The sequence below is a fragment of the Triticum aestivum genome, chromosome 5B, assembly GCF_018294505.1.
Source record: "Triticum aestivum cultivar Chinese Spring chromosome 5B, IWGSC CS RefSeq v2.1, whole genome shotgun sequence".
In the NCBI taxonomy this organism is placed as follows: domain Eukaryota; kingdom Viridiplantae; phylum Streptophyta; class Magnoliopsida; order Poales; family Poaceae; genus Triticum; species Triticum aestivum.
In genome coordinates, this window is record NC_057807.1 from 208801679 (window position 1) to 208829568 (window position 27890).

Sequence of the window (27890 nt, forward strand, 5' to 3'; positions counted from 1 at the left end):
CACACATGTCCTTAGTTGAGCTCATTGAGACTGAATTTCCTGACTGACCAATTACATTATCTCCACACTTCTGCTTCTACTCTTTCAACATGGACTGTTTACATGTGGCACACACTGTTGGCGCTTTTCAAATAAGCTAGCAATAGACGCCTTTTCCTCATGGACCCGTTGCGCCAAATGGCAGAGACCCGCTGAATCCATGTTCACATTGAAAAGAGAATCATGGTTTAGTTGGTTTGTTGTTGGCAAACATATAAGGTAACAATTTTAATTCCCTTTAATAATTAAAAAAACATGGCTTGTTGTCTACAAAGAGATGTACACATTGTGTGTGTGTTTGAAAAAGTGTGACTATTTTTGAGCCAATTAGACACATGTCTATTTTAAAGTAGTCATATGTAAGTTAGTCCGGCCCATGAAGCGTTGGTTTGGGCTCGCCCACTTGGAATAGAATATGAAGCGGCAGGGAATATTGACCAAATGGCGCAAAGTCCCATTTGAAACCATGTGTACGTGAAAATATTTGCATTCTTTTTGTAACTTTAGGTTATAGTCCATTCCAAATCTGAAGTATTTTAAAATTGTTTCTCTTCTTTGGTAAAATTAGGTTTTAGCAGACACTTAGGATACAACCCAACACTGATTGCAACAGATTTGCCCCTCGGCCGTTCAATTTTCGCTACTCATTTTACCCCATCTTTTCACTAGTGGGGAATGACCGGTGGCCCTCTTCACATGTGTGGTACTGAATGGGAGTGGATTTTCGTCGGCTCATACCAAATTCAATCCAAGAACTAAATGCAAGTATTTTGCTTTACTTTGCAAATGAATGGTTACTATGATAGAGAACATTTTTATCCTATATGATATTGTTGTTTTATTTTATGTATGCACAAAATAAAGGAAATATTTTTTTCTTATATTGTTGTTATAATATATTGTTGTTTTTTCTTATATTGTTGTTTTGTTGGATGTATGCATAAAAGAAAGGAAATATTTATTTCAAAATTAGCTTACTCGGCCCATCAACGTTAGCTGGGCTAAGCCCAATCAGGGGAGAAGACCAACAAAGAAGAATTTCTAGCAACCCTGTCTTCTCTATAAACTCCGTTCCAACGCCTAACATGTAATCTACTTAGGGCAGTACTACCTCCGGTCATAATTACCTGCCGCTCAAATAGATGTATGTAGCACTAAAAGGAGCTAGTAGTTATTTACAACCGAAAAACTAACTCTAGTGTTATATAAACATGTGGCTGCGAGCACATATCAAACATATTTTTATATACATGATCAGTCATAAATATAGGCAATATTTGTTTGATAGTAAGACTGTCTTGTTATAGGTACATCGTTGAAACCTAGAGCATGCTAAGGGAGGCGCTCGGACATATCAAACGTATCTTTCTTCAGCAACAGACCGCCTGTTCCTCTCGAACTTGAGCTGGGTAACACCCTGGTACTCGCATCTTCCTGACACATATACGGTACACTAAATACCACTGAACATAAGAACATACAGGTAAGCAACTGTATCATGGAGAAAATAATAAAGATTAGGATTGCTGCACAATTAGAAGCAAGAAACGTTAAGAATGAACAAATGCATTAGTTATTGGAAAAAACAAAGGAAACCATAAGCTGTAATGAATAGATAGACCCATTTTAGATTTTTATGCTACAATACAGCGACAGGAAAACAAAGGTTCAAGAAAGTATCCCTGGCAGCTGGTCTCTGGTAATAGCAACTAACGCCAATGCCTCACCAGCTTTAACATAAAATCTAACCATATGCACTCAGGGCGAGTCCAAGTACAGTACAAATTCTTTTCATTCTAGCATCAGCCAAAATTCCTCTTGCTGCTTTGCCAAGTGAAGAATCAATCAGGTGACAGACTCCAGAAATGTTAAGAGGTTTCAGCAAGCAAAGTTCATAAATTTCAGAGAAATGACTCAAGGTTCAGATGAGCCTCCCAAGGTTTGTATTGCTCCCAGAGAAAAGTGTTGCCAGGACCATGATATTGGATGCTAGGGAAGCCCAATTACAACAAAGTAGATGCCTCACACGGCTTGAATCTAGTGATTCTATATATAGCCATTACAGTGCAGATTGCGGTAAATAAAAGGGAAACAGACAGAAATCTGGAGAGCGACACTTCAGAACTTAAACACCAATCTAGAATGGAGCTGCGGTTGTTAAACTTGGATCGGAAGTTGTTACTCATTATGTGAATTGTGTCTCTACTTTCAGTTTCCACAGTTGGCTGGCAACACACATACACATAGGTCTCAATCGAAGTCTTTCAAGATTTAAATCAACTCCATTCATGCCAAATATTTTCCAATGTCGAACCTAACATATTATGAGAGAAAAATAAATAAATTACATTGCGAAAGACTAAAAATACCTACTCAGGATTCATGTAATGAGTTTTTCCTTCTGTACACGGTTGATGTATTCATTAAGTTGAGACCCGTAAGCTGCATATGGCAACCAATACGAACAGAGAAACTCTTGTAGGCACAGTCCTTACCATGCTCCCTTTCTTGCTCCAGCACATTTATTTTTCTTGAAATCCTGGTTGGAAAGTTAATTTGATAGCATTGTTTTAACACAAGATTTGATACAATTTGTTACTGGCAACACACATAAACATTCTGCTTGATGATGCGTAGTCTAGTGACATGTGTATGTAAATCAAACTGACAACTCAAGATAGAGAGTGCCAATTTTGCTTGTTCTAAGCATATATATACAACAACAACAACAACAACAACAACAAAGCCTTTAGTCCCAAGCAAGTTGGGGTAGGCTAGAGGTGAAACCCATAAGATCTCGCAACCAACTCATGGCTCTGGCACATGGATAGCAAGCTTCCATGCACCCCTGTCCATAGCTAGCTCTTTGGTGATACCCCAATCCTTCAGGTCTCTCTTAACTGACTCCTCCCATGTCAAATTCGGTCTACCCCGCCCTCTCTTGACATTCTCCGCACGCTTTAGCCATCCGCTATGCACTGGAGCTTCTGGAGGCCTGCGCTGGATATGCCCAAACCATCTCAGACGATGTTGGACAAGCTTCTCTTCAATTGGTGCTACCCCAACTCTATCTCGTATATCATCATTCCGGACTCGATCCTTCCTCGTGTGGCCACACATCCATCTCAACATACGCATCTCCGCCACACCTAACTGTTGAACATGTCGCCTTTTAGTCGGCCAACACTCAGCGCCATACAACATTGCGGGTCGAACCGCCGTCCTGTAGAACTTGCCTTTTAGCTTTTGTGGCACTCTCTTGTCACAGAGAATGCCAGAAGCTTGGCGCCACTTCATCCATCCGGCTTTGATCCGATGGTTCACATCTTCATCAATACCCCCATCCTCCTGCAGCATTGACCCCAAATACCGAAAGGTGTCCTTCCGAGGTACCACCTGACCATCAAGGCTAACCTCCTCCTCCTCACACCTAGTAGTACTGAAACCGCACATCATGTACTCGGTTTTAGTCCTACTAAGCCTAAACCCTTTCGATTCCAAGGTTTGTCTCCATAACTCTAACTTCCTATTTACCCCCGCCCGACTATCGTCAACTAGCACCACATCATCCGCAAAGAGCATACACCATGGGATATCTCCTTGTATATCCCTTGTGACCTCATCCATCACCAATGCAAAAAGATAAGGGCTCAAAGCTGACCCCTGATGCAGTCCTATCTTAATCGGGAAGTCATCAGTGTCGACATCACTTGTTCGAACACTTGTCACAACATTATCGTACATGTCCTTGATGAGGGTAATGTACTTTGCTGGGACTTTGTGTTTCTCCAAGGCCCACCACATGACATTCCGCGGTATCTTATCATAGGCCTTCTCCAAGTCAATGAACACCATATGCAAGTCCTTCTTTTGCTCCCTATATCTCTCCATAAGCTGTCGTACCAAGAAAATGGCTTCCATGGTGGACCTCCCAGGCATGAAACCAAACTGGTTTTTGGTCACGCTTGTCATTCTTCTTAAGCGGTGCTCAATGACTCTCTCCCATAGCTTCATTGTATGGCTCATCAGCTTAATTCCACGGTAATTAGTACAACTCTGAACATCCCCCTTGTTCTTGAAGATTGGTACTAATATACTCCGTCTCCATTCTTCTGGCATCTTGTTTGCCCGAAAAATGAGATTGAAAAGCCTGGTTAGCCATACTATCGCTATGTCCCCGAGACCTTTCCACACCTCAATGGGGATACAATCCGGGCCCATCGCCTTGCCTCTCTTCATCCTTTTTAAAGCCTCCTTGACCTCAGACTCCTGGATTCGACGCACAAAACGCATGCTGGTCTCATCAAAAGAGTCGTCCAGTTCAATGGTAGAGCTTTCATTCTCCCCATTGAACAGCTTGTCGAAGTACTCCCGCCATCTATGCTTAAACTCCTCGTCCTTCACCAAGAGTTGGCCTGCTCCGTCCTTGATGCATTTGACTTGGCCAATATCCCTCGTCTTCCTCTCTCGGATCTTGGCCATCTTATAGATGTCCCTTTCGCCTTCCTTCGTGCCTAACCGTTGGTAGAGGTCCTCATACGCCCGACCCCTTGCTTCACCAACAGCTCGCTTTGCGGCAACTCTTGGTGAAGGACGAGGAGTTTAAGCATAGATGGCGGGAGTACTTCGACAAGCTGTTCAATGGGGAGAATGAAAGCTCTACCATTGAACTGGACGACTCTTTTGATGAGACCATATATATACAGGTATTTTATATCTGCTATAAGTTTAACAAAGCTGAACCAGCAGAGGAAAAACAGGGAATACATGCAGATCAGAACATGTAGATGAATAGATCACCAGAGCGTTGCTCGATTGATTCGATTTATCACCTCTGTATTCGGAGCCGCGGAGTTCCTTGAATTCTTTTTCTCCACAAGGATTCCTCAATCACACGGATTGGTCAGTTCAATCTGCAAAGCAATTAAGTGAGGCCAACATAACCAAAATGGAGTATATAAGAGGTTTTGTAGTATAAGAATATCGAACATTGTTATTGATTAAAATGCCAAAGGGATAAACAAATGGAATAAGTCTCGCTGGGTAATTTGGAACAACTGATTCAACTTCTATAATTTGACCCTGCTAACAAATGATTTATTGGATAATTTGGACTGCGGTACAAAATTTAAGAGTGGAACTAATTGCTCAGTTTATAATTTTTTTTACTTGGCACACCCGCTGAATAAGGTGAGCTCATTCTCTATAAGCAAATAAAACAATGCTTGGGAAAATGCTTAGAAACAGTAGTAGCAAGTTAAAGATCAAGTTGGATGATGTAAGCGTGTTTTAATTCAATAAAGCTAGCCATGATGGCCTTTCCTAAAAAAAAGTTAAAGATCAAGTTGGACAGAGTAAGGTCTAAATGGCATCTCCCTTTTTATAGAAGGCAAAAGATCTTAATGGCCTCGTGACTGAGTAAGATGTGTAGATGGAGAAACCATGCGTATGAAGCTGCTCAATACAACTTAACTGAATTCACTAACTTTAAGTAATAATGAAGAAAGAAGAAAGCATTCATAAAATGCAGGTTCTCTCTTCTTTGAACATATTACATGACTCGGCATCTTCTTGTAGGAAAGAAAAAAAGCAAAGAGAGAAGCATCGAGGTATCAGTATAACAATTTTGAAATACAATAATTTCGAAATCTTGCAAAATCATAACAAAAAATTTAGGAGTTATGAACAATTAGAAATACATTATACTGAAGGTTGAGTAAAATATGTCTTTTGGATTGAGCAAATATATAGCTGCAGAAATTTTGCAAATCAACACATAACAAGAATTTAAGGCTCTCTAGACTCTTTTTCCTTGCTAAATATGCACGCTTTCCATGGAATTTTTTTCAATATATTTGTTCTATAAACAAATGCTTGCTTTCTTTCCTTTTTTTGAAGCAGGTCGCATGACATCAACAGCCCAACACCGAACAACCAGAGCCCAGTCACAACAATCATGCACGCAGCAGCAAGCCAGCAAAAAAACACAACAGGTGCCCAGACACATACACATAACTAAGCCAGTAGTAACCAAACACACAACAAGAACTTGTAGCTAGCAAGCGAGCGCTACGACCAAGTATGTATGATGCTACCACCAAGCCAGCCACAACAATCATGCACGCAACGGCAAGCCAGCAAAAAAATACAATGGGTGCCTGGACACACACAACACTAAGTCAGCAAGCACACACACAACAAGAACCTGTAGCAATCAAGCACGGAGGATAGGAGGACAGCTGGGACCAGAACAAAATTACCTTGCTAGAGACAGGATGCCTAGGCGGAAGCGACTGGAGGCGGCGGCAGTGGCGAGTCCAGGCAGCAGCTGCGCGAGCATGAGACATGCATTTCATTAGTTGGCAATGGAAGCATCCATCATATTCATACATATCTTCGTTTCTTTATGAGCACTCCACTTCTCTGCCTCACCCCGTTGACCTCCACCTCAATAACCTGGTCAATCAACAACACATGATCCATGGGGTGATGATAAACCTTATATAAATATATATATATATCTGAAAATGGACGGGAGGCAGTGCGGAGTATTAGATCTCTGAACTCTGACGGGCCGATGAGCCAATGGAAGAAGGGGATGGTGAGGGCAGCATTGAACACGTAGGCCCAGCGCTGGAAGGGACCATCCAGAGGAGCACCTCAAGGACGGCCTCCTGCTGCTGGGCCTGCAAGCACCTCGCATACCACCTTCTTCTCCTCCTCGACGCCCAGCTCTTCTTCCTTCTGGCGAACTTCTGCATCTTGCGCTCGAACATCCCATCAAACCGTGCTCGAGCGGCTCATCCCTGTACTCCGTCTTCTCCACCATTGGCCGAGACCTAATTTGTCCTAGCAAAAGAAATCACATCATGAGCAAAAGAACAAATTTGCAACTAACAATTCAAATCAAGATTTATCCATTAGCTGTCCTAAAATATATAAATATAAGGGTTTCTAATTGCCCACCTGAGCGTTTTGAGCTAATGCCGGAATCCATGGGTAGAGCGCCAGCTGCAAGTGTAGTCGCCCAAAGTGGCGAAGGCAAGAGTTCAACGTTGTGATGTCAAATACTTATGCTTGTGTGAAAACTGGTTTTTGCTTGATGTCTACTAATGCATGCCAAAATGTTGTGTAGTCAGTTGCCTACACAGCTAACCCCTGGCACCACCACTGGTCGCCCACCCGCTGAGGCCGTCGTCAGCACACGACCGCAAGAGCCGCCGTCCGCCGCACCACGGGGAAGAGGCAGAGTGTAGCCTCCCGTACATAACCTCTGTGAGTTGTTTCCTTTTGAATTAAAAAGCATCTGAATGTACAAAGACCGAAACAACAGAATGAAGTGCAACTAAAATCCAAGGAAACATTCTGTGAAACTAATTTACTCCCTCTACACTATATGTCTAATAAAGGCACTTGAAAACCAATCCAATGATAATTCTAATATGCGTTTTTATGAAAATCAATTGATCTGCTCTGTACTGATTAATGATGTGAATTGTCAATTCTGAACTCGGGAGTCCTATTGAAATTAAAAGAAGGGTAAAAGAAATTATCCAGTTCTTTTTAGTTTCTACCTACATGATCCATTGGAGAAGCCAATAACCGTGCAGGAACCAGTCACTTAAGAAGGGGATGAGACAAACAAAGAGAAAGTCTAACACACTCTATTTGTACAGGAAGCAACAAAATGGTTGTCCTAGGAATTAAGGCAGTGAAGAAGAAGAGCTAACGAAGCAGCAAACCAAGGCCGCCGTCAGCCGCACGACCGCAAGAGCCGCCGTCCTCCGCACCATGAGGAAGAGGCGGAGTGCAGCCTCCCGTACAACGCGCCCGAGCCCCAGCCTCGTCGCAGCTCCCGATCCAGGAGTGGATCGAGCCGCCGCCAACCTCCAGGTCGCGTCCAGGTCAGGCCCGTCCTCTCCGGCGCCGGCCGATGACCCTCTCTCCTGTCAGCCGCCGCACCTCCCTTTCCTCTTTCCTCTCTCTTTCTCCCTCCTCTCCTTCCTTCTCTCTCTCCCCCTCATTTTGTCTCTCAGCTAGGGTTCGTGCGCGAGGAGGGGCGCAGGCCGACGCCTCGCCGGTGTAGGCCGACGCCGGCCGGTCACCCTCTCTCGTCCGCTGCCAAACCTCCCTCTCCTCTCCTCTCCCCTTTCTCTCCCTCTCATCTTCCTATCTCTCTCTCCTAGGGTTCGTGCGGGATGAGGGGACCGGAGTGTGCACGGCGTGCGGGACGAGGGGATTGGGTTGCGTTGGGTGCGGGCGCGGCGCGTGGATGGGACAAATTCTCTCTCACCCGGGCGCCGCTTACCCAGCCAGTACAGACACGAGACGAGCCCACCAGTCATTGGGCAAACAAATGAACCGTGGGGTGAAAATAATTTAACCGCAAGTGAAGATCCAACGGCTTAGGCGCGCCAGAAAGGCAGATCGGACGGCCGACGAAGCCCCAATCGGGGAAGCCCCCTGGAGGTGAGTTGGGTAGCTTCTGTTTTGTTTTAAACTAGTTGCCCCGTTGCGCCAAATGGCGCAGAGACCTGCTGAAGACATGATGTCGATGAAAATAGTTTTATGCTGCAAGAACCTTCAACTAAATCATGCTATTTTTTAAACATGTTTATTATGTTGTTAAATGATAGTCTGGGAAAGGGGAAACTTTGCATAATATGAATATGTTCAGTTTGAAAATATGGCCACTATGATGAGAGAGTAAAGTTGGCATGGTTGTATTTTTTTAGCAAGTTTGAAACAAGGTTATCATGATGAGAAACCTGGCCGTGCATCTTTTTCCTGCAAAAAAAAGGGAAAAGATAAGAAACCTAAGAAAAAAACATGTCTTTGTTGTGCATATACGGAGATATAGAGATCAGGAGGTATTAGGATAGCCCATATGTTATTTAGCCCAGCCCACGTAGAGCAATGCATGTGGCCCATGAGGAGCTGAATATGAAACGGCAGGGGCGGATCCAGCGGAGACTATCTATCCCCTTCCTTTCGTTTCCTCATCAGCCGACCGGTGCCATTTCTTAGCTCTTTTGATTTCGGATTTGTCTGCATGCATGGATTTACTTTCCATTTATCTTGATCTTGCATCTCCCCTCTTTTTTGTGGCGATTCCCACCCCTTTTGTCTCATTTTCTAGGCATTATAGATCTTGTGATGCGATCCTTTCTATTTAGGGATGCACTCATATGGAAGTAAATTTCTGCAGTTATTCCAATGGTTATTTATAAGCTGACATTGTTTTCATTGAGACTCGATAGTGTCGTAGGTCAGTGCGATGGTTGAGCATGAGGGGATCTCGAACTGACTCTGTGGATACCAATTCTGATGGAAGCATCTACTATAAACAGAAGGATAATAATAAATTGAGGCTAACCTATGTGGCTAAGGTAAACAAAAAAGGAGAAGAACACACCATAATTCTTAAAGTACATATCCTAGGATGCATTTTACCACGGTACCATCCTAAAAGTCCTTCCTGATGCTTCTTAGCTTCTTTTCTTAGCTAATCGCCCTATTTTTGAGTTTTCGCTAATTTTAACAAGGTCCCTCTTACCCCCTTCACATAATAGGTAAGAAGGTAAGAGTTAATCAGGGGCCATGTTAAAACTGCTCTTTAGTTTTTGTGACACCTTCTCAACCCGATAACAGTTCCATTGATAAGCTGATCTATGGGTTCAATACCCATAAATGTCAAGAAAAAAGATCATGTGATGCATCTCAACTGATTGATTGTTTCATCTCTGCTAAGTCTTCAGAAGGTTGTGGAGCTCTAAATTTCTCTCGAATAGCCGCAACAGAAAAGAATAAACCATACCATACTCAAGTTGACCGATGCAAAGCTCGTTATAAACAGAAACTTCAAAGGCCATATCAGGTAATATGCTGATAGGATTTAGAAAACAATGGCTAGGAAAACAAAAATATTTCGTAGTACAGAACAAGCCAACAAAAACATTTCAACACTAAAGTAAGACTGCAGCAATCACAATGGTTACACTACACTGTTCAGATACCAAATTGCTAATTTAGGTTATGCGGCTGATGGAACCAAACAATATATAAAGAATCTATTTTCAAGTACTCCCTCTGTAAACGGTCCAGTCCTATGAGGACATTACACATCAGTCAGAGTTCCATGGAGACGGTCTCCTTTCCTATGACTAACCTATGTATATATGCCTCCATGGAGATGGACGAAGACGACACGACCCACATCATGACAACACGGTTCTAGTTTCCTTGGTCCATTCCCTTCTTCTCTTCAGGTCTCTACCTTGGTGTTGTCATGCTACTCCTGCATTCCAGTCTAACATTTAGCTAATATAAACTCACTGCTCTCTGTACAACCAAGCAGTAATAGGGTACAAAATAAAAACTGGAACTTCACTTACCCACTGAAGTGTGTAAAGCCCAGCTCTGAATTTTCGGTTCCACCGCTCATCATCATCCATCTTAGAGAATAGGCAAAATCTGCAACGATATGAATGGCCTTAGAATTAACTGTTGCGAGAATAAAGGATGTACATCTACAACTACAGCAGAATTAACTGTTACAAATTTTTTGGAAGGAGTGAACATGAGCTTTATAGTTCTATGTTTATTTTATGGAGCAGTACTGGCATTATTAAAAACAATCATGTTAGTATTATCATTTTTCGGGTCTTCAAGAAACACATCTCTTCTGTGCTAGATCTAGATACGCCCCTAGCGCAGTATAAGTTATTTGAAATCATGGAAAAGCAACCTGAAAATTGTCTGAAGGCATGAAGACCAGAATTCAGAGTAAACGGTTGTAAAATACCAAGAAGCACTTCATGGAATATATTTGATTACTCGGCATTAATCAGTTAGCACTGGATGTCACCAAATAATGCACCCAACTGCGCACTGGACACCGGCTCGTGTCTGAGTTATCCCATGATCTCATAGGTATGCAACAGTTTAGGCAGAAAATATAGTTTGAATTGGATGTCAGGGCAATGTATCAACTAAAACTGCTTACTCATTTGTTCACCGCATAGAAGCAGGTAATAAACTATAATAAGTCAAACTTGAAATGATGAACAACCGATCATGTGTATAGCTCCCGCCTCTTTCCATATTTAGCATGATTCAGCTAGCCTTCTCTTCGCTATACACTCGACTTAACCAAACGTTTAAGCAAGGCACTTATAATAGGGCAACATCACAACAGTCCTAGTTATTAGGACAAGGTTCAAGTGTGGCTTAAAATATGAACAATAAACTGTACTTCTATTTCTCTTGCTCAAAATCACAATACTGCATTTGTTCCTATTTATTTGTGATCAGTGGCCATGTGCATGCCTAAACCTGAGATTATGATCTTTTTTCGCTTCTGCCTACACACCTAAATCAAAATGGTAAGCATGCCATTTATTTACAAACCAACACCACATCAGTCTAATCTTCCAAGGGCAAGAGCCTAACATATTTTCAGAGATGCGCAATTCAGATCATGCAGTCACAAATAAATGATATGACAGTAAATCCATCCAATTTGCTATTCAATCATATACCTTCCATAATGATGTATCCCCTATTTTAATCTTGCACTGAAAGTTACATACAGTGAGTGACATGTATGTTTATACACCAAGCTTAAAATCTGAAAAGAGCAAAAAACACCAACATTAATTTGCAGAGACACACCTGCTTGGTCAACGACATCCACGTCCACCTGGAAATCCTCAACAGGTACTCACACACTTCCACCATCTTGCACCCGGCGGTGAAGTGCAGTGCCCTGGCACCGTGATTCTTGGCAGCTTGCACCATCTCTGCGAGATGGTCGTGACCACCTTCAAGCTGCCTTGCCATCCCTGCACAGACAGATAAACCGATCAAGCACAATCTTGGAACCAGCCAAGAGTCGCAAGAGCACCCGCCCATGGTTCCTCTTCTTGTCCCTAAACCCAATCTCACTCAGTTAAACCTCTAAGTAGTGCTCTCTCATGGAAGAAGTCAGGTTATTAAATGTACAATATAGTATCGTCAAAAGAATGTACAATATAGCAACCAACCATAGGTGAGCATGAATCATAAGATTGCATTCTTATAGCTGGGTTGATGTGGTTTTTCACCCATTTGTTTAGCTACAGCAATATCATCAGTGTATAAGTAAATGATGCATCTGGGCAAACCAACTCTTTAGGTAAGCTAAATATATTGAAAAAAAATCCATGGAAAGCGTGCATATTTAGCAAGGAAAAGGAGTCTAGAGAGCCTTAGATTCTTGTTATGTGTTGATTTGCAAAATTTCTGCAGCTATATATTTGCTCAATCCAAAAGACATTTTACTCAACCTTCAGTATAATGTATTTCTAATTGTTCATAACTCCTGAAATTTTTGTTATGGTTTTGCAAGATTTCGAAAGAAAATGCATGAAAATATATTTAAGTTAACAAATGGCAGCACATTATATATTAACCAAAATACACTGGCCGTCCTAAAGCCAATATAAAAAACCAACTAATAAACCTGAAAGTAGGAATCGGCATTGCATTAATATCAGAATCTAATTGTTCAGGAAAGAAGCAAGTAGCTTGTGCGACTCTAACTATGCTTTGTCTCTCCCTTTGCGAGTGTGATACGTACTGAGCTATGTTTAAATATCTACCAAAAAAGTATGGCGACGACGAAGCTGATACAAAAAAGGCCAGCAACTCCTAGTGCAAATCACAACTACAAAATGTTCAAACCAACTATTTGCTCAGATGTTGCAACCATCCTGCACAATCAGTACTTTGTACCATACCATGAAACACCTATATCCCGAAGAATGAAAGCCATTACCTTAATAGGTAAGGCGACTATTACAGGAAGGAACTTTACCTTGTACTTGGTTGGGCAGATGGCTACATAGCTATTTCATGCTTCTAAGTAGTTACACACGGTCCTTGTAGAATAATGCCCAAAAAAACAACTTCCATGAACAATAGGGAACACAACACATACAGTAGCCTCAAAGCACTGTAGTTCTCTCTAAACTAAACCATGCTCATAGTAAGTAAATAGAGGGGCACAAAAGGCATACCTGCAGCAGAGCCAGATCGCCGAGTGTCTCCATTTTCTGAATATCCAAGAGAAAACGTCGCCAGTTTTTTTCCCGCAGACTCCCGTGTGCCTTTGGGACAGCAAAACAACCCTAAAGATCGTAATCATATTATTTCATGGAAGAAATTTTTAGGAAACTAACAAGTCAACTCTTTTAAACACTTTCTACCTAGAGTCTAAGAGGCTGCAGATAGCAAGTGAAACAAAACAAAATCAAGCTGAAATCAGACCACAAAACATCGAGTTCGTGCCGATGGCCAAAGTCCTGGCCGCCACCCCATACACCATGCCCGCGTACGTGTTTATAGTGAGTCCACTAATGCGAGCATGCCGATTAAACACAAGAAAACGTATAGTACGCCATTCTGTGAAGAAATTGACTAATGAAGGTCATTGAAAATTTGGTGGTAAGCACGATCATTCAGGCAGGACGCCGACGCACTCTCTCTTCCTCTCGATGCCGCGCTCCTCGACAACGACCCGCCTCTCCCTCCTCTCAAAAGCCGGCCGGACGCCGACCTGGATCTGCCTCATCACCGGAAGCCGCCTCGATGAGCTCCTCTTCCACTCTCGTGCGTGTGCTAGCTGCTCCCGCTTGAGCTACTGGTGTTGTGCTGCTGCTTGTGCTACTGTTCTGTTGTGCCATGGATGGGTGGTTCTGCTGATACTATTGGCTGCTGTTCTAAAAAAATCAGTTTTTCAGTTGAAGCATGTGTACAGTGGGCAGTCTAATCTTCCAAGGGCAAGAGCCTAACATATTTTCAGAGATGCGCAATTCAGATCATGCAGTCACAAATAAATGATATGACAGTAAATCCATCCAATTTGCTATTCAATCATATACCTTCCATAATGATGTATCCCCTATTTTAATCTTGCACTGAAAGTTACATACAGTGAATGACATGTATGTTTATACACCAAGCTTAAAATCTGAAAAGAGCAAAAAACACCAACATTAATTTGCAGAGACACACCTGCTTGGTCAACGACATCCACGTCCACCTGGACATCCTCAACAGGTACTCGCACACTTCCACCATCTTGCACCCGGCGGTGAAGTGCAGTGCCCCAGCACCGTGATTCTTGACAGCTTGCACCATCTCTGCGAGATGGCCGTGACCACCTTCAAGCTGCCTTGCCATCCCTGCACAGACAGATAAATCGATCAAGCACAATCTTGGAACCAGCCGAGAGTCGCAAGAGCACCCGCCCATGGTTCCTCTTCTTGTCCCTAAACCCAATCTCACTCAGTTAAACCTCTAAGTAGTGCTATCTCATGGAAGAAGTCAGGTTATTAAATGTACAATATAGTTTCGTCAAAAGAATGTACAATATAGCAACCAACCATAGGTGAGCATGAATCATAAGATTGCATTCTTATAGCTGGGTTGATGTGGTTTTTCACCCATTTGTTTAGCTACAGCAATATCATCAGTGTATAAGTAAATGATGCATCTAGGCAAACCAACTCTTTAGGTAAGCTATTCTGACAAAAAAAATCTTCTGGGGGAGACAACTATTGGCACATACCAGACTAATTTACAACCATATCATCATCAGTATTTAAGTAAAGGATGAATCTGCATGACAAGGAAGCACCTCATAGTGTCAATCAGAAGTATCACAAAATAATCAAAAGAAAGATCATATGTATAATCAATTAGTAGAAACGTGATCATGCTTATGGAGCAATGGGACCAAGAAAAGGAACACTTTCTTTAGTAAGTATAAGTTTTTGCTATGAAGCACCATATAACAACACAGATACGACGATATGGAAACAAGCACATAGGATACGGCTTGTAAAAACAGCAGTACAAAGATACAACAAGTATATATGAATAATTAATAAAATATGTATGCAAAGAAGACAATAAATAATCAATGCATGAGATGAAATAAGATCAGAATACTGCCCCATTTGTTGACTGAATGATCATTAATTTCCCCAATCAACATAACTGAATATCTCCTGTGTCTTTATGTCATTGAACTTCCCTGGCCAGCAAAGCAGCAACATCAACAGGTCAGCCACAACAAGCAGTTTACAATAAACCATGATACAAGCATTATACAAATATATATACAGCAAAGCACCGGCATCAGGCCATCAGCGGATCAACACCCAGCAACAAAGCACCCAACAGCAAGCCAGCAAGCACGCACACAGCAAGCAAGAACGCACGCACACAGCAAGCAAGAACGTACGAACGCAGCACGACAGCAGCAAGCACGCACGCATCACACATGTAATAAGCAGGGCAGGAGGATCAGGTAGAGAAGGGATTCAGAGGAAGTAACCTTGCTGGGGACGGGATTCCTGGCGGCAGCGGTGCAGTTGACTCGCGGTTGCGGCTTGAGACGGCAGTCAGGGTGACTCTAGGCGGCGTGGACATGCAGGCCCCCTCGATCCAATCCGCTGCTCTGCTCTTGTCAATCAAGCGACTTATCCTCACCTCCTCCCGGCTGCACCTCTTTGGATGTTGTGCACCTGCGGCTACTCTTCGATGGTGAGCCTCCTCCCATGACGGCGCCGTTGGGCTGGGAAGCCTTTGTAACCACCCCATCTTGACGACCCAGCACTGTCCCTGATCTGCCACAGCGGCGACCTGTGCACGAGCGATGGGAAGGCGAGGAGGAGGAAGGGGCGTGGTGGTGGAGTAGCAGTCGGCAGTGGGGCTCCTAGGGCAGAGGCCGTGGAGACGAGGGAGGAGGAGGAAGAGGAGGGAGGAGGGAGGGAGCGCGGCGGCGGACGAGGGAGGGAGGAGTGAGGGGCGTGGGGACTGTGGATTGGGGCTAGGGTTCGCACGGTTGCCCAATGGGCTCTGCGCGAGGAGAAACCAATCACACCCGTCCACTCCACACCCAGCCAACACAATACGACCCCACCAACAAATTGGCCCACCGGTCATACTCACATGAAAGAAATAATAAGGTGAAACATGTGGTGAATATCTAACGGCCGAGAAGAGCCAGGTGGGAATTTTACCGCGATCCAACGGTAGCGAAAGCATCAAATCGGGGGAGCTCTCTGAGGCAGAGTTGGCTAGCGTTCTTTTATGTTTAAATTCGCAATATTTAGATTGCTTTATCATATTCTTGCTTGTTCTTTGATTGCTTGTAGGAATAGACCTTCGTGGTCAGGTTGATCGTGCTCCGACGTGGTCAATAACCTCTCGGAGTTGGTTTAGCGATTGCTAAGGCGCAACGTCGTGCACGTTTGTAGTCGGATCATTAAAGTCGTCTTCACCAAATCGATAGTTATCATCTCATAGAAAGATCGGGACACCCCCACCTCTATCAGGCTATGGTTCGAAGACGACCATGAAGCCGGCCAAAAGGGGTTAATAGCTATGATTCAACTACGATCAAGCCCCCATTTGGTCATTGAAGCAGGGTACTAATGCTCGAGTTGTGCTTTGCAACAAACTTTTTTTGGTCCCTTCAATTTTTCTAAGAACTCGAGCTTTGCGAGAGACAAATTTTCCTTGAGCCGGATTTTAAACCGGATATGTGAGAGCTTCAGTGAAAGACAGATTTTCTGACGGCCTTTAACCTGGCAACATTTACTGAGCTATGTCCATGTAGGCCCCAAGTATTTAAGACGACTCAATGAGTTGGCTTGAGATTCTCCATAGTTGATCGTGATATTGACCGGCATAGAATTTAAACAGCGGAGCGTTGTCGGTTTGACAGTAGACAACTTGCCCCGCATTTAGAGAATTTGCAAACGAGGGTAATTGCTCTTTTAAAGAAAGCAATATGTAATATAAAAATATACCGGATGGATTTCACCTGATAAGCCGGAAATTAACCGCCGCGGAGTTGATGATCACTATGGTGACGCTGAAGTTAATCACGGGTGAATCGACCCCCGGGAGCAAACAGATGAGCCGGCCGAGGCGCTGTAAGCCGGTGCGGACGGGCGAGTCAATCGTTGGCGCGGTAAGCCACGCGGACGACGAGTAATCATGGGCGTGGTAAGCCGCACAGACGGCGAGTCAATTGCGGGCTGTCCTGGCGAGTTTGATGTAGATTTGAGTTACACGGGCGGCTGCTTGCATGCACCCGTTCAATTAGTAAGCGGGCACGGACACCGGTGCATGATGATGTTGACGCACACTTCATATAACATGGCACACCTTGATAATGAATCATTTTCCCTGCGTACAGAAAATACGTAGAGTAGAATAGTTCTCGAAAGAATTTAATATGTACTAAAAAATAGAATGGACTAATATCACCGTCTGTTAGAGTAGAATTTGTAGAAGCCGTGCTGCGTCAGCAGCCATGCAGAGTCCGGGTCGTGGTCGGTTGGTCGAGTCTTCCTCTTAATCGTAGACTCCCCTACTTCTTCTTCTTTTTTTATCCAAGCGCTTACCATAACCATTACCCGTAGGAAGTAGAACTCCAATTTGAACATGGTAGTGCTCTTTAAATAATGCAGCTTTAATCCTTGTGCTCATCAAGTACTAGTACGATGGTTAGTGGAAATGTCTTTTAGCCTTTGGATTAGCTTCTGGACTTTGTAACTTCTCCGGTCGCGGTTCTCCCCAGGATTGAGACAGATATTCTATTAAATTGTTGCCTGCTAGTCCTCAGTTGATCTCAACATGTAGTTGGCCGGTACTCATAGCAGTACTAGTACTTGTTTGAATCTCCACTTGATTTATCTTTGTATCCACGTGAACTAGCAGTACTAAACAGCCTTGGGACTTGAACCCATAATCCAGCCACAGCAACTTGGCGGATCGGACAGCGGAAACCTTTTATCTGTTTCGATGGAAACCGTGACTTGACATCTTGCAGGAATCGGCGAAACCAATCTCTCGTTGATTTGGACAGATTGTCTCGCGTCGGCGGCATACAGAACGCAAACCCTAATTTCTTTAATCTCAATCTTGTATGTTGCTACGATTGCTTACCACAGGGACGACATGTATCCTTCTGCGCCGGCTCTTTTTCATCCAACACATCACGAGCTTCTCGATCCCTGAAGAGATCCCTCTAAGAACTCATCACCACCGTGCGCAAGCCCCACGGTGGGCACCAAATGTCGTGGATTTGTGACGGCAGATGTCCTTAGTGTGAGGACTTAGTCGTGAGGCCAACGCATCCATGTGGTAGCTTGAGAGGGGTTGAGTGGGACGTACACGAGGTTTTACCCATATTCGGCCCCTCATGGTGGAGGTAAAAGCGTACATCCTGCTTCATTGATATTGATGATGATGATCATGATTACAGAGGTGCTCTATTTCGAGAGCTCTTGACTTGTCTGTCTATCTAGACTTGTAAAACTTGTCCCTCTTGGGGTGCCTTGCCCCTCCTTATATAAGTTGAAGGGGTGGCTTACATGACTAGTCCTAGTAGGATTAGGATTACTCTATTACAAGTGGAGTCCTAGTCTTGCTTCCTTTATAAGGGAATATTCCTTATGCTTTCCTCTGAAGCCGACCCACCATAACATGAGCCGGCCTTCTGGGCCTTGAGTCTTTTGGGCCTTCGAGTCTTATCGTCCTCTAACCAACCTGTCGGGTCACCAATGAGTCACCTGGCTTGGCCGGGTTATCAGTGAGTGGAGAGATCCGGGCGGGTCACTTAGTGAGTCGCCGAGTCAGGGCGGGTCACTAGTGAGTCGCCAAGTCCAGCCGGGTCATACCGCGGGGTATATCCCCGACAGTGGCCGCTTTTGGAGTTACTCAAGAGTAGTAAGATTCTATTTATAGTTTAACCCAAGATGCACATCACGTGGCTTCAACTACCACTCTATTTTCTTGCATGACATGACCTGGATGCTGGATGTCCCACGTGTCGGCAAAAGGAGGAAGAACTTGACCAAATCTTTGGTTGTGCTCTCGGATTAGACTAGTTGTGCTAACTTAAAATTTTATTGTGTAGAATGGATGCAAGTTTTGGTATTGGGAAGAAGAGTACATCGATATATTGACAGAGCGCAATTTAGTAGATGTTCTAGCACTTTTAGCTAGCATAGAGGCTAGAGATGAGACTAGTGCACTTGTTGATAGAATAGAGGCTAGACATGAGACTAGATGCGAGGAAGCAACGTCTACTTCTTTACACTCGAAGAACAAGCACGCAAGATCGAGCCTCCGTAGATCAACAACGAATGCATCGAGAAGGCACTAATCCAACTTACAGGAGCAGTTATGGAAGTTGGATATATTCTAAAATGTATTCTTGTGGTTCTTGTTTTCTTTGGTCTTGCTTTTCTAGTCAAAATTTGGTGATGTATTTCCATGTACCAAAAATCAATGATGAAAAAAAGATATGTGTTTGCAAAGAAAAATGTATGCGACCGGGTGGTGTCCGCGCGTTGGCCGCACGACCACCGCATCCGAGAAATGGCCCGGACGCGACCCCATTGCCCTACCCAAACGGACAGAATCCGGGCAAAATGGAGGTCCATTTGGGGTCATGCGTTGGAGTTGGCCTTACAAGTGGGACCGCAGTTGAGGAAACCGATTATCGGCAAACCCCCACCTCGCCCGCCGCACGATGGCTGAGTTAGAGAAATGACGAGGTTGAAGAGATAGTTGTAGCATGGACTCCACGAAATATAGTGTCAGATGGAAGTCGTGCCGGTGGCATGTGCTGTACTCCTGGACGTGAATGCTTGTTCTGGCCCATGCCACCCTACTATATTAATAGTAGTATCAAGGATTCGAGGTGTTGGTTACGTACAGCGAACACATTAGCATATGGCCCACCTGACATTGTGGCCAAATTTCCTGGAGTCTGTGCTAGGTTAAAGAGTGTTCTTTATGAGGATGGGTGGCTGGTCTCAAGTTTAAAACTTGTTGTATTACGTATATGTAGACGTAGAGATAGTGCAGCAGTTCTGAAAGTTTGAACCCAAACATCAGAATGCAATTTCTACTGGACTCATCTGAGGACCTAGGATGATGGGATTCGCAGCTACATTAAAAACACCCGCCCGACGAGCGAAGCATGTGAAGCTAGTACAAATAGTGTACTATTGTTGATTGGCCTCATCCGATAACCTGTTGCAATGCACATACAATTATGTATTCGGAAGAATTTTTTTGCCTCGTCGCAGCACCCACTCAGAGAAGCGACTCGAAAGCCATTCATAAATTTAGTAAGTTTATCACAGGCATATCATTTTATTACATACAATAGGTCCTCAACCCACAATGACAACGAGTATACATTATAAATACTAAAGTTTTCATCACACAGCAAATAACAAGAAATGAAATGAACTTCAACTCAACCAATCCTCGGCGTTGGAAACGCTTGCTTTGAACCAGAAGTGATTCTCTGGGAAGGGCCCTCTACTGTCAATCTCGAGACCAATGCAGGACTGATCATCCAGGCTGAAGCGGCCTACTATATCACTACCAGGGTAGGGAACCACCAAAATGTCCGAGGTATAGATACAGTTGCTTCTCATAAATGTTAGTAACATTGTGTCAACAGCAGTTGGATCGCCTTTCACCATCATTGGATAGGTTTGTCCAAGGAAGAGCGAGTTTTCTCCAAGACTATCAATACTGTACCAGGGAGAAGGTGTTGGCGCTAGCACACTAGTATCCATTCCGAATACCATGCAACGGGTGTTGGAATAGGTCCGAAGAGTGCGACCATGGGAGACAACACCTGCTTCCTTACTAGTAACATCAGCAGTGCGTTGTATACAGACAAGAAGGGGTGTTCCATCGGAATAAGTTGCGAGGCACCACTGAGTATATGGGCCCTCCTCGTCCTCATGCTCGTGATCATCACCATCATCATCTCCCCCTTGGTTATAAAAAAATTCAAGTATAGGTGGTGGAATGTTCACAGGACCTTGGAAACACAAGAAGAAGGTTGATTAGTAAAGGGAAACTTTCTAACCTGCATGCATGTGGATGAAACAATTGTAACTACGATGGAAGACAAACGTACCGAAACTATGAGGATCACATGCAAAAACAGTGCCACAAGTGGTGGAATCAAACACAATACCCTCGTATTGAATTGCATCACAATACACATGTGTGTATAGAAACTGATTTTTGAGCAATATCCATCCAGTCGAACCATGAAGGACGGCAACAAGCTTGTCGAAGATAGCAACAACTACATAGTTCCTGTAATGCCAAGAGCGATTGGGAACTCGACAAATTGCTATCTTCCGTAGAAGACAGTCACCATGATTGTATTTGAACGTGCGTAGAATACCGGTGTGCTCAACCTCTGGGCAGTCTGGGATTTTTGGAAGTGGAACCCGTTGATGAGTGTACACATTCACAAGTTCCCACTCGCAGTTGTACCCAATATAAACAACCCAATCTCCATTTGCGCCTGCCCAAGCCTTGCCCTCAAGCGATGACATCTTAACATCATACGTCTCATTTATCAAGCGGCATCAACTTGCATAAGGCGAGGCTTCCCTCGTCCCCACGCCAGTCAGCAGGGTCACGGCGAAGAAGATAGGGGAGATCAAACCGCTCCTGGACCCTTGGGTTCCTTGTAATGATGTTATTAGTTGAGTCGAGAATGGTCTTGAACGAACCTGCCATGCTAGCCCACGTGATGATGTCGCACTGATCAATGAGTTCCTCCACCACGTCATCTTTCAGATCGGGGCAAGAATAACGGGGTTGTTTCCGGCCTGTTCCCTCCATGGAGAAGATGATCGAACAATGGCAGAAGGAAGGGTGAAGGCAAATGGAGGAGGGAGGAAGAGCATGCGGCAGCAGTTCCAAATCGAGAGGGAAAGGCGAAGATTTGATGGACGGTTGCCAGTTTGCCACGGTACACGAAGAGGCGCCCCGGCCTACACGTCCGTTTGGAAATAGTACAAAAGGACTCACCATTGTCTCACTTACATGTTGGAACGGGACCACATGTCAACGAAACATGGTGTGTAATTTCTCGTGCAAAATGCGATCTGGCCGCGTTGGCCCGAGGTGCCGCATTAGTTATCGACCTTTATTTTTTAACATGCAGTCTGAGTGGATAGCTCCTGTGGTCATCACACATGAGCGGATATATGGGTGGGCTAGGTGGGCAGGCGGCAACAATCTCAGTGCTAAAAGAGTTGATCCAATGCTTGGTTTTGTTTGGATTTTTCAACTATGACCATTGGATGCAATGAATCAATGGCTTACGTTCAAAGTTATTCTCATACTATAGAATGGTATAGGAACATGGAGAGATTTGGTTGATTTTATATCGCTGAATAATATAAAATATTATGAGCGCAGACGCTGGTTTGTTGCTCCTTCTCGGTCGGGAATCTATGTTCTTCCACTCTTTCGTTTAAGACATGAGCTTTGTTCATCCTTTTGCCGACACATGGGACATATATATGCGTCCATTTCAAAAATCATAATATATGCCTCCATGACACGGGACATCTAGCATCAAGGTGGCGTGTCATGCAAGAAAATGGAGATATGCAGTGCGTAAGTGAGTCGTGCACTTCGATGGCACCTAGTAGTACTGCAATATTTTTTCTCCTCGATGGCATGTGAATAGTGCACGTACTCAATGACAGAGCACGGGATGGTAGCCATGGAAATGGTCGGCCCTTTTTGAAGAGAGTACTAATAAATAACTTTGATGTGTCCCGTCAACTCGACGAGAAGCTTGCTTAGTACGCCTTCTCCCTCGCCAACGCGTGCGTGGTGGCTCACAGCACGAGGAGAAACTTTTGCTTACAAGCGGTGGACGTGCAGCAGTTTATTTGGTGTCAGATTGGCAAAAGTACTACTATAGTACCATCATTATTGTTCGACTTCCGAAAGAGGAGAAGAGCCAAGTGCAAGGTAACCTACTAACCTAGTACAGTACTACTATAGCCAAAGCTGGTCCACCTTTTTAGAGCATGGTTAATTAATATTGGCGGCTCTCGCAGCGGCACATCATTTAGAGCGAGTACTCTCTTCGTAGGAACAAAGGAAGTGAAACAAAAGTTGGAGTGGATGCTAGATTGTCAATTAAAACATGATTACATAGGGGGGAAATCCTATAGCATTCTATCCTATGAATCAAACGACCAATGTAGGAAAATTATGAGGGGGTCTCTCCAACAATGTTCCTCGGCTCGCACCTAGCATCACGGTGGTCGAACTTGGAGTCATTCATCTGGTACATGTGGCATCTCAGATCTGGAGACAAGGTGACGCGACCTCTCACTTTGTCCGCCATTTGAAGCGGTGCGCCAATGGAGGACTGGCATACTCCAATATTAGGTTGGTTCTATGTGATGTGGCAACTTCATATACTAACCGGATGCTGGCTATACTACTATGGTACTCACACTCCAAGAAGTGACTCAAAAATCATACATAAATTGAGTCTATGACATGCATTTGCAAATGTACCATTCATTACATACAACAAGTTATCAACACACAACGACAACGAGGACACATGTTGGATTATAGATTAATTCCAACAAAACATTCTAGTAAATACTAAAGTTTTCATCACACAACAAATAACAAGCAATGAAATGAACTTCAACTCAACCAATCCTTGGCGTTGGAAATGCTTGCTTTGAACCATAGGTGCTCTGGGAAGGGCCAGTTATTGTCAATATCGAGAGCAACGCAGGACTGATCATCCAGGCTGAAGCGGCATATATCAGGAGCAGGGTAGGGAACCACAGCAATGTCCGAGGTATAGATACAGTTGCTTCTCACAAATGGTAGTAATGTTGTGTCAACAGTAGCTGGATCGCCTTTAACCATCATTGGATAGTTTGGTCCAAGGAAGAGCGAGTTTTCTCCAGGACTATCAATACTGAACCAAGGAGAAGGTGTTGGCACTAGCACACTAGTATCCATCCCGAATACCCTTCAACGGGCGTTGGAATAGGTCCGGAGAGGGCAACCATGGGAGACAACACGTGCTCCCTCAGTAGTAACAATCTCAGTGCACTGTATACAGACAAGAAGAGGTGATCCATCGGAATTAGTTCTCAAGCACCACTGAGTATATAAGTTCTGCTTGTCCTCATGCTCATGATCATCACCATCTTTATCTCCCCCTTGGTTATAAAAATTTTCAAGTATAGGTGGTGGAATGTTCACAAGACCTTGGAAACACAAGAAGGTTAATTAGTAAAGGGAAACTTGCTAACCCGCATGCATGTGGATGAAACAATTATAATTACGGTGGAAGACAAACATACCGAAACTACGAGGATCCCATGCAAAAACAGTGCCACGAGTGGTGGCAGGAAACACAAGATCCTCGTATTCAATTGCATCACGGTACTCATCATCTATGTACAGAAATTGATTTTTGAGCAATATCCATGGATGAACCGTGGAATCAGTAATGACGGCAACAAGCTTGTCGAAGATAGCAACATCTTCATAGTTCTCGTAATTCCAAGAGCGGTTGGGAACTTGACAAATTGCTATCTTCCATAGAAGACAGCCACCATGATCGTATTTGAATGTATGTAGATCATCTGTGTGCTCAACCTCAGGGCACTCTTTGATTTTTGGAAGTGGAATCCGCTGACGAGTGTACACATTCACAAGTTCCCACTCGAAATTGCACCCAATATAAAAAAACAATCTCCATTTGCGCCAGCCCAGGCCTAACCCTTAAGCAATGGCATCTTGACATCACATGTATCATTATCAAGCGGGATCAACTTGCACAAGGCGAGGCCTCCATCGTTTGCGCCCATGCAAACAGGCTTATAGCAAAGAAGATAGGGGACATCAAACGACTCCTGGACCCTTGGGTTCCTTGTAATGATGTTATTAATTGATTTGATAATGGTCTTGAACGAACCTGCCATGCTAGCCGAGGTGATGACGTCGCACCGATCAATGAGTTCTCCACCATGTCATCTTTCAGATCGGGGCAAGAATAACGGGGTCATTTCTGGCTTGTTCCCTCCATGGAGAAGACGATCGAACAATGGCAGAAGGAAGGGTGAAGGCAAACGGAGGAGGGAGGAAGAGCGTGCGACAGTAGTTCCAAATCGAGAGGGGAAGGCGAAGAGGCGGTGGACGGCTGCCACGGTACACTAAGAGGTGCCCCGGCCTACATAGACGTCCGTTCGGAAATTGTACAAAAGGATTCACAGTCGTCTCACTGACATGTTGGAACGGGACCACATGTCAACAAAACATGGTGTGTCATTTCTCGTGCAAAATGCGATCTGGCCGCGTTGGCCCAAAGTGCCGCATTATTTCTCGACTTTATTGTTTTTAATGGCGTGTCGTTTAGTTTTGAAGCACGACTAACTGGTATTGTATGCAGAGAAAATATAAACTACTCTACCACTGCTCCACCTCTAGTACTAGTAGTATAAAAAAGATATATATGCTGGAGCTTCAGCACTTTCTTGCTAAGGGCTGCCCACTTGCTTCTCACACTATCACCCTCTCTTTAGATCTAAGAAGACGGCCTCTCTCTCACTCGTCACCGGTGGTCACAGATCCACCGGGGGAGAAAAGGACATGCAGCGTTGACGCTCTCGTCTTCGGTGAGCGAGGTCACGCACTGACGACAAGGCCATCCTCTCAGACCTAGAGCCCGCGTGGGATGGCCTCCATCCCTAAGCTCGCTGTCGTAGTGTGTGCGGAGGACGACGACCATGAGCGAAGCCACTTCCCGCGGACCCTCAGGTATGCTACCTCTTTTCGAGCCATACCCTTATTCTATTCCCCTATCTGCCACGTCGCTGCATGTGGGTCTTTTTCCACTCCACCATCTTCCCAATTTGCTATCCTCTGCTCTACTGGTCACGCAGATGAAAACCTTAATTTGCACTATTGAAGGAAACCCTACTTCATGGAGACTAATCCATGTCTGGGTTGAATAAGGAAAGGAAGGGAGACTGTATTGTCCAAGAGAGTAGGCATTGAACCCGCATCTAGGTTGAAAAGGGGAAAATCAGTAGCTAAGGAATGAGTCTCGTGTCTCTTGGTTGAAGAAGGGTAGAAAGGCATGACAACGCAATAGAGAATGACCAGGTCGATCGGTTTGTTGTTCTCACATAGGAAAAAGGTGGCCAAAGAGATCAAAAATGGGACGTAATCCACATATGCTGCCTGGATATTTGTTCCTCTGGGCAACCATACCCCCCTCACCACTCTATGCGTCCGTGGAGGTAGATCGTACTGGTGCACCCACTGTCCGAATGGGCCTCTGATGCTCTTATTGCCACTTCTTTCCTGTTAGTATAATGCGAGCAGTCAAGTCAAGCAATGCTACTCCTAAAGTAATGTCATATTTAACTAATGCCGCACTCAGTCTAATGCCACCGATAAATTTAAGCAATGTCATTTCATGTCACTGGATTATTTCAAGATTTTTCAGCTAAGGCATTCTAATGCTGTTGCACATCCATTATACCAATGATGAATCTTGTTACTACCTTCAGATTTTTGCACTGTTAATGCTTATAGATTACATACCTCACTTTCATGAGATAAGTCTTTTTTTGTACAGTGTCAAGAGGAAAGGTCAAGAGTGGGCACCTCCTCCTCCGGGTGTTCTCTTGATTCGTTCGATCAAGTTTTTATGTTTGACCGATTATCAAGATTGGGATAGCAATTTTTAGGTCCCCTCGAGTTCGAAATGATATTTACCTTGAAGGTACATGGTTTGCAAATTTTTATACTGTCATTAGTTAATAATGCTAGTCACCTTTAGACATTTGTATTTGGTTTAACGATCATGCACAGCTAGTATACCAAATGCTGAAACTTGTTACATTTACATTTTGTATTGTTAATTCTTATAGAAATCTGCCAGTGCTAGAGTTTATTGAAATCTGTTCAGTAAAACCATTGTACTGTACCCTGTAATAAAATAACTACTCTACTGTTACACTAGCCACTGGATTAGTGTATATTTGTACTATTCAAATTGTATTGCATTAGCGAATGGACATAAATAAAGTGTGGCAAGCTTTCCCAGATATGCACTCAAGAAAACTACAACCTGTTTTTCTAAATACAAGACGTTTGGGTACTTTAAACTGAACTGCAGAAACGTCTTATATTAAGGAACAGAGGGTGTAGAGTTCACTCAAATTATCCCGGTAAAGCTAGTCACACCTTTGTTAAGGTTAATGTTCATTATCTTATCGGAGGAGGTCTGTATGTTTGTCTCTAATGCCTGTCGACTACATACCTGACATCATGATGTAATGTTAAGTCATTTCCTTTTGTACAGTGTCACTAAATTATCAAGGCGGTGATGGCATTTTATTTTAGTTGAACTGCACAAAGTATGCTTAAAAGAAGAGGAAAGGTCAGGAATCGATCATTTTTTCAGAAAGAACTATATATGCCTTCCTGACATCAGTCGTTGTTGCCTTATTTATTCTTTCAAACAGGTGGTTAGAAATAGTCTTGCTACCTTTTCCCATTAAGAAATTGGAATGCTTATATTTGTGAGTCTATGCTTCAACTAGTGCCACTTTTATAGTAATCACACTTTCAATATCTACGCAAACAGGGATGCTCGATTTTAGTGGAACTGCACAAAAAGTCCAAATGGTTCAACATTAGCAGCATGTTTTCTTCCAAACCTTTATATCCAATTGGTGGCACTATGAGTTGTTCATTATGAAGGTACATGGTTTGCTACTATCTTGCTACTCTTTTTGTACTGTCATTAGATAGTAGGGACAATTAAAGTTTTACCCCTAGTTGGTTCCTACCCACGGGTTTTGCCCTTACTTTTCGAGCTTGCTCAATTTTGCCCTTACTTTTTCCGTCGTGGTCCCTCGAATGCCCTTTGACCGTTTGACCAAAACTTT

General features: G+C 43.7%; 1 protein-coding gene and 1 long non-coding RNA gene across 20 annotated transcripts; both read right to left on the bottom strand.

The window, feature by feature from the left end:
- Nucleotides 1-1267: 1267 nt before the first annotated feature.
- On the bottom strand, nt 1268-8315 carry LOC123111022 (uncharacterized). Of its 2 annotated transcripts, none has more exons than XR_006454033.1 (4): nt 7006-8315; nt 6300-6888; nt 4872-4952; nt 1268-2353 (listed from the first exon to the last, which is right to left on the bottom strand). It is a non-coding gene; the product is annotated as an uncharacterized lncRNA (long non-coding RNA). The 2 variants fall into 2 exon arrangements; XR_006454032.1 differs by having other exon boundaries at nt 1268-2578; nt 7006-8314.
- Nucleotides 8316-9996: 1681 nt separating this feature from the next.
- LOC123111023 (uncharacterized) lies at nt 9997-15946 on the bottom strand. 18 transcript variants are annotated; one of them, XR_006454041.1, is made up of 9 exons: nt 15422-15944; nt 14651-15118; nt 14095-14264; nt 13098-13208; nt 12896-12959; nt 11766-11882; nt 11580-11668; nt 10434-10512; nt 9997-10336 (listed from the first exon to the last, which is right to left on the bottom strand). XR_006454041.1 is itself a non-coding variant. In XM_044531690.1 (9 exons), the coding sequence occupies exons 3-8, from the start codon at nt 14260-14262 to the stop codon at nt 10495-10497; spliced, it is 513 nt and encodes a 170-aa protein (XP_044387625.1). In that variant the 5' UTR covers nt 14263-14264; nt 14651-15118; nt 15422-15944; the 3' UTR covers nt 9997-10336; nt 10434-10494. The 18 variants fall into 18 exon arrangements, 10 of the variants coding, with proteins under 10 accessions (XP_044387625.1, XP_044387622.1, XP_044387617.1 ...); XM_044531690.1 differs by having other exon boundaries at nt 11580-11615; nt 11713-11882; nt 12896-12926; nt 13098-13187; XM_044531687.1 differs by having other exon boundaries at nt 11580-11615; nt 11713-11882; nt 12896-12926; nt 15422-15943.
- Nucleotides 15947-27890: the final 11944 nt, after the last annotated feature.

Coding starts and splice junctions, on each gene's coding strand:
- LOC123111023 (XM_044531680.1), bottom strand. CDS start 14,334: ATGGGCGGGTGCTCTTGCGACTCTCGGCTGGTTCCAAGATTGTGCTTG. Junction 11,883..12,895: donor TCTGCCCAACCAAGTACAAG/GTAAAGTTCCTT, acceptor CTGTCTGTGCAG/GGATGGCAAGGCAGCTTGAA. Junction 11,616..11,712: donor GGATGTCGTTGACCAAGCAG/GTGTGTCTCTGC, acceptor TGTAACTTTCAG/TGCAAGATTAAAATAGGGGA.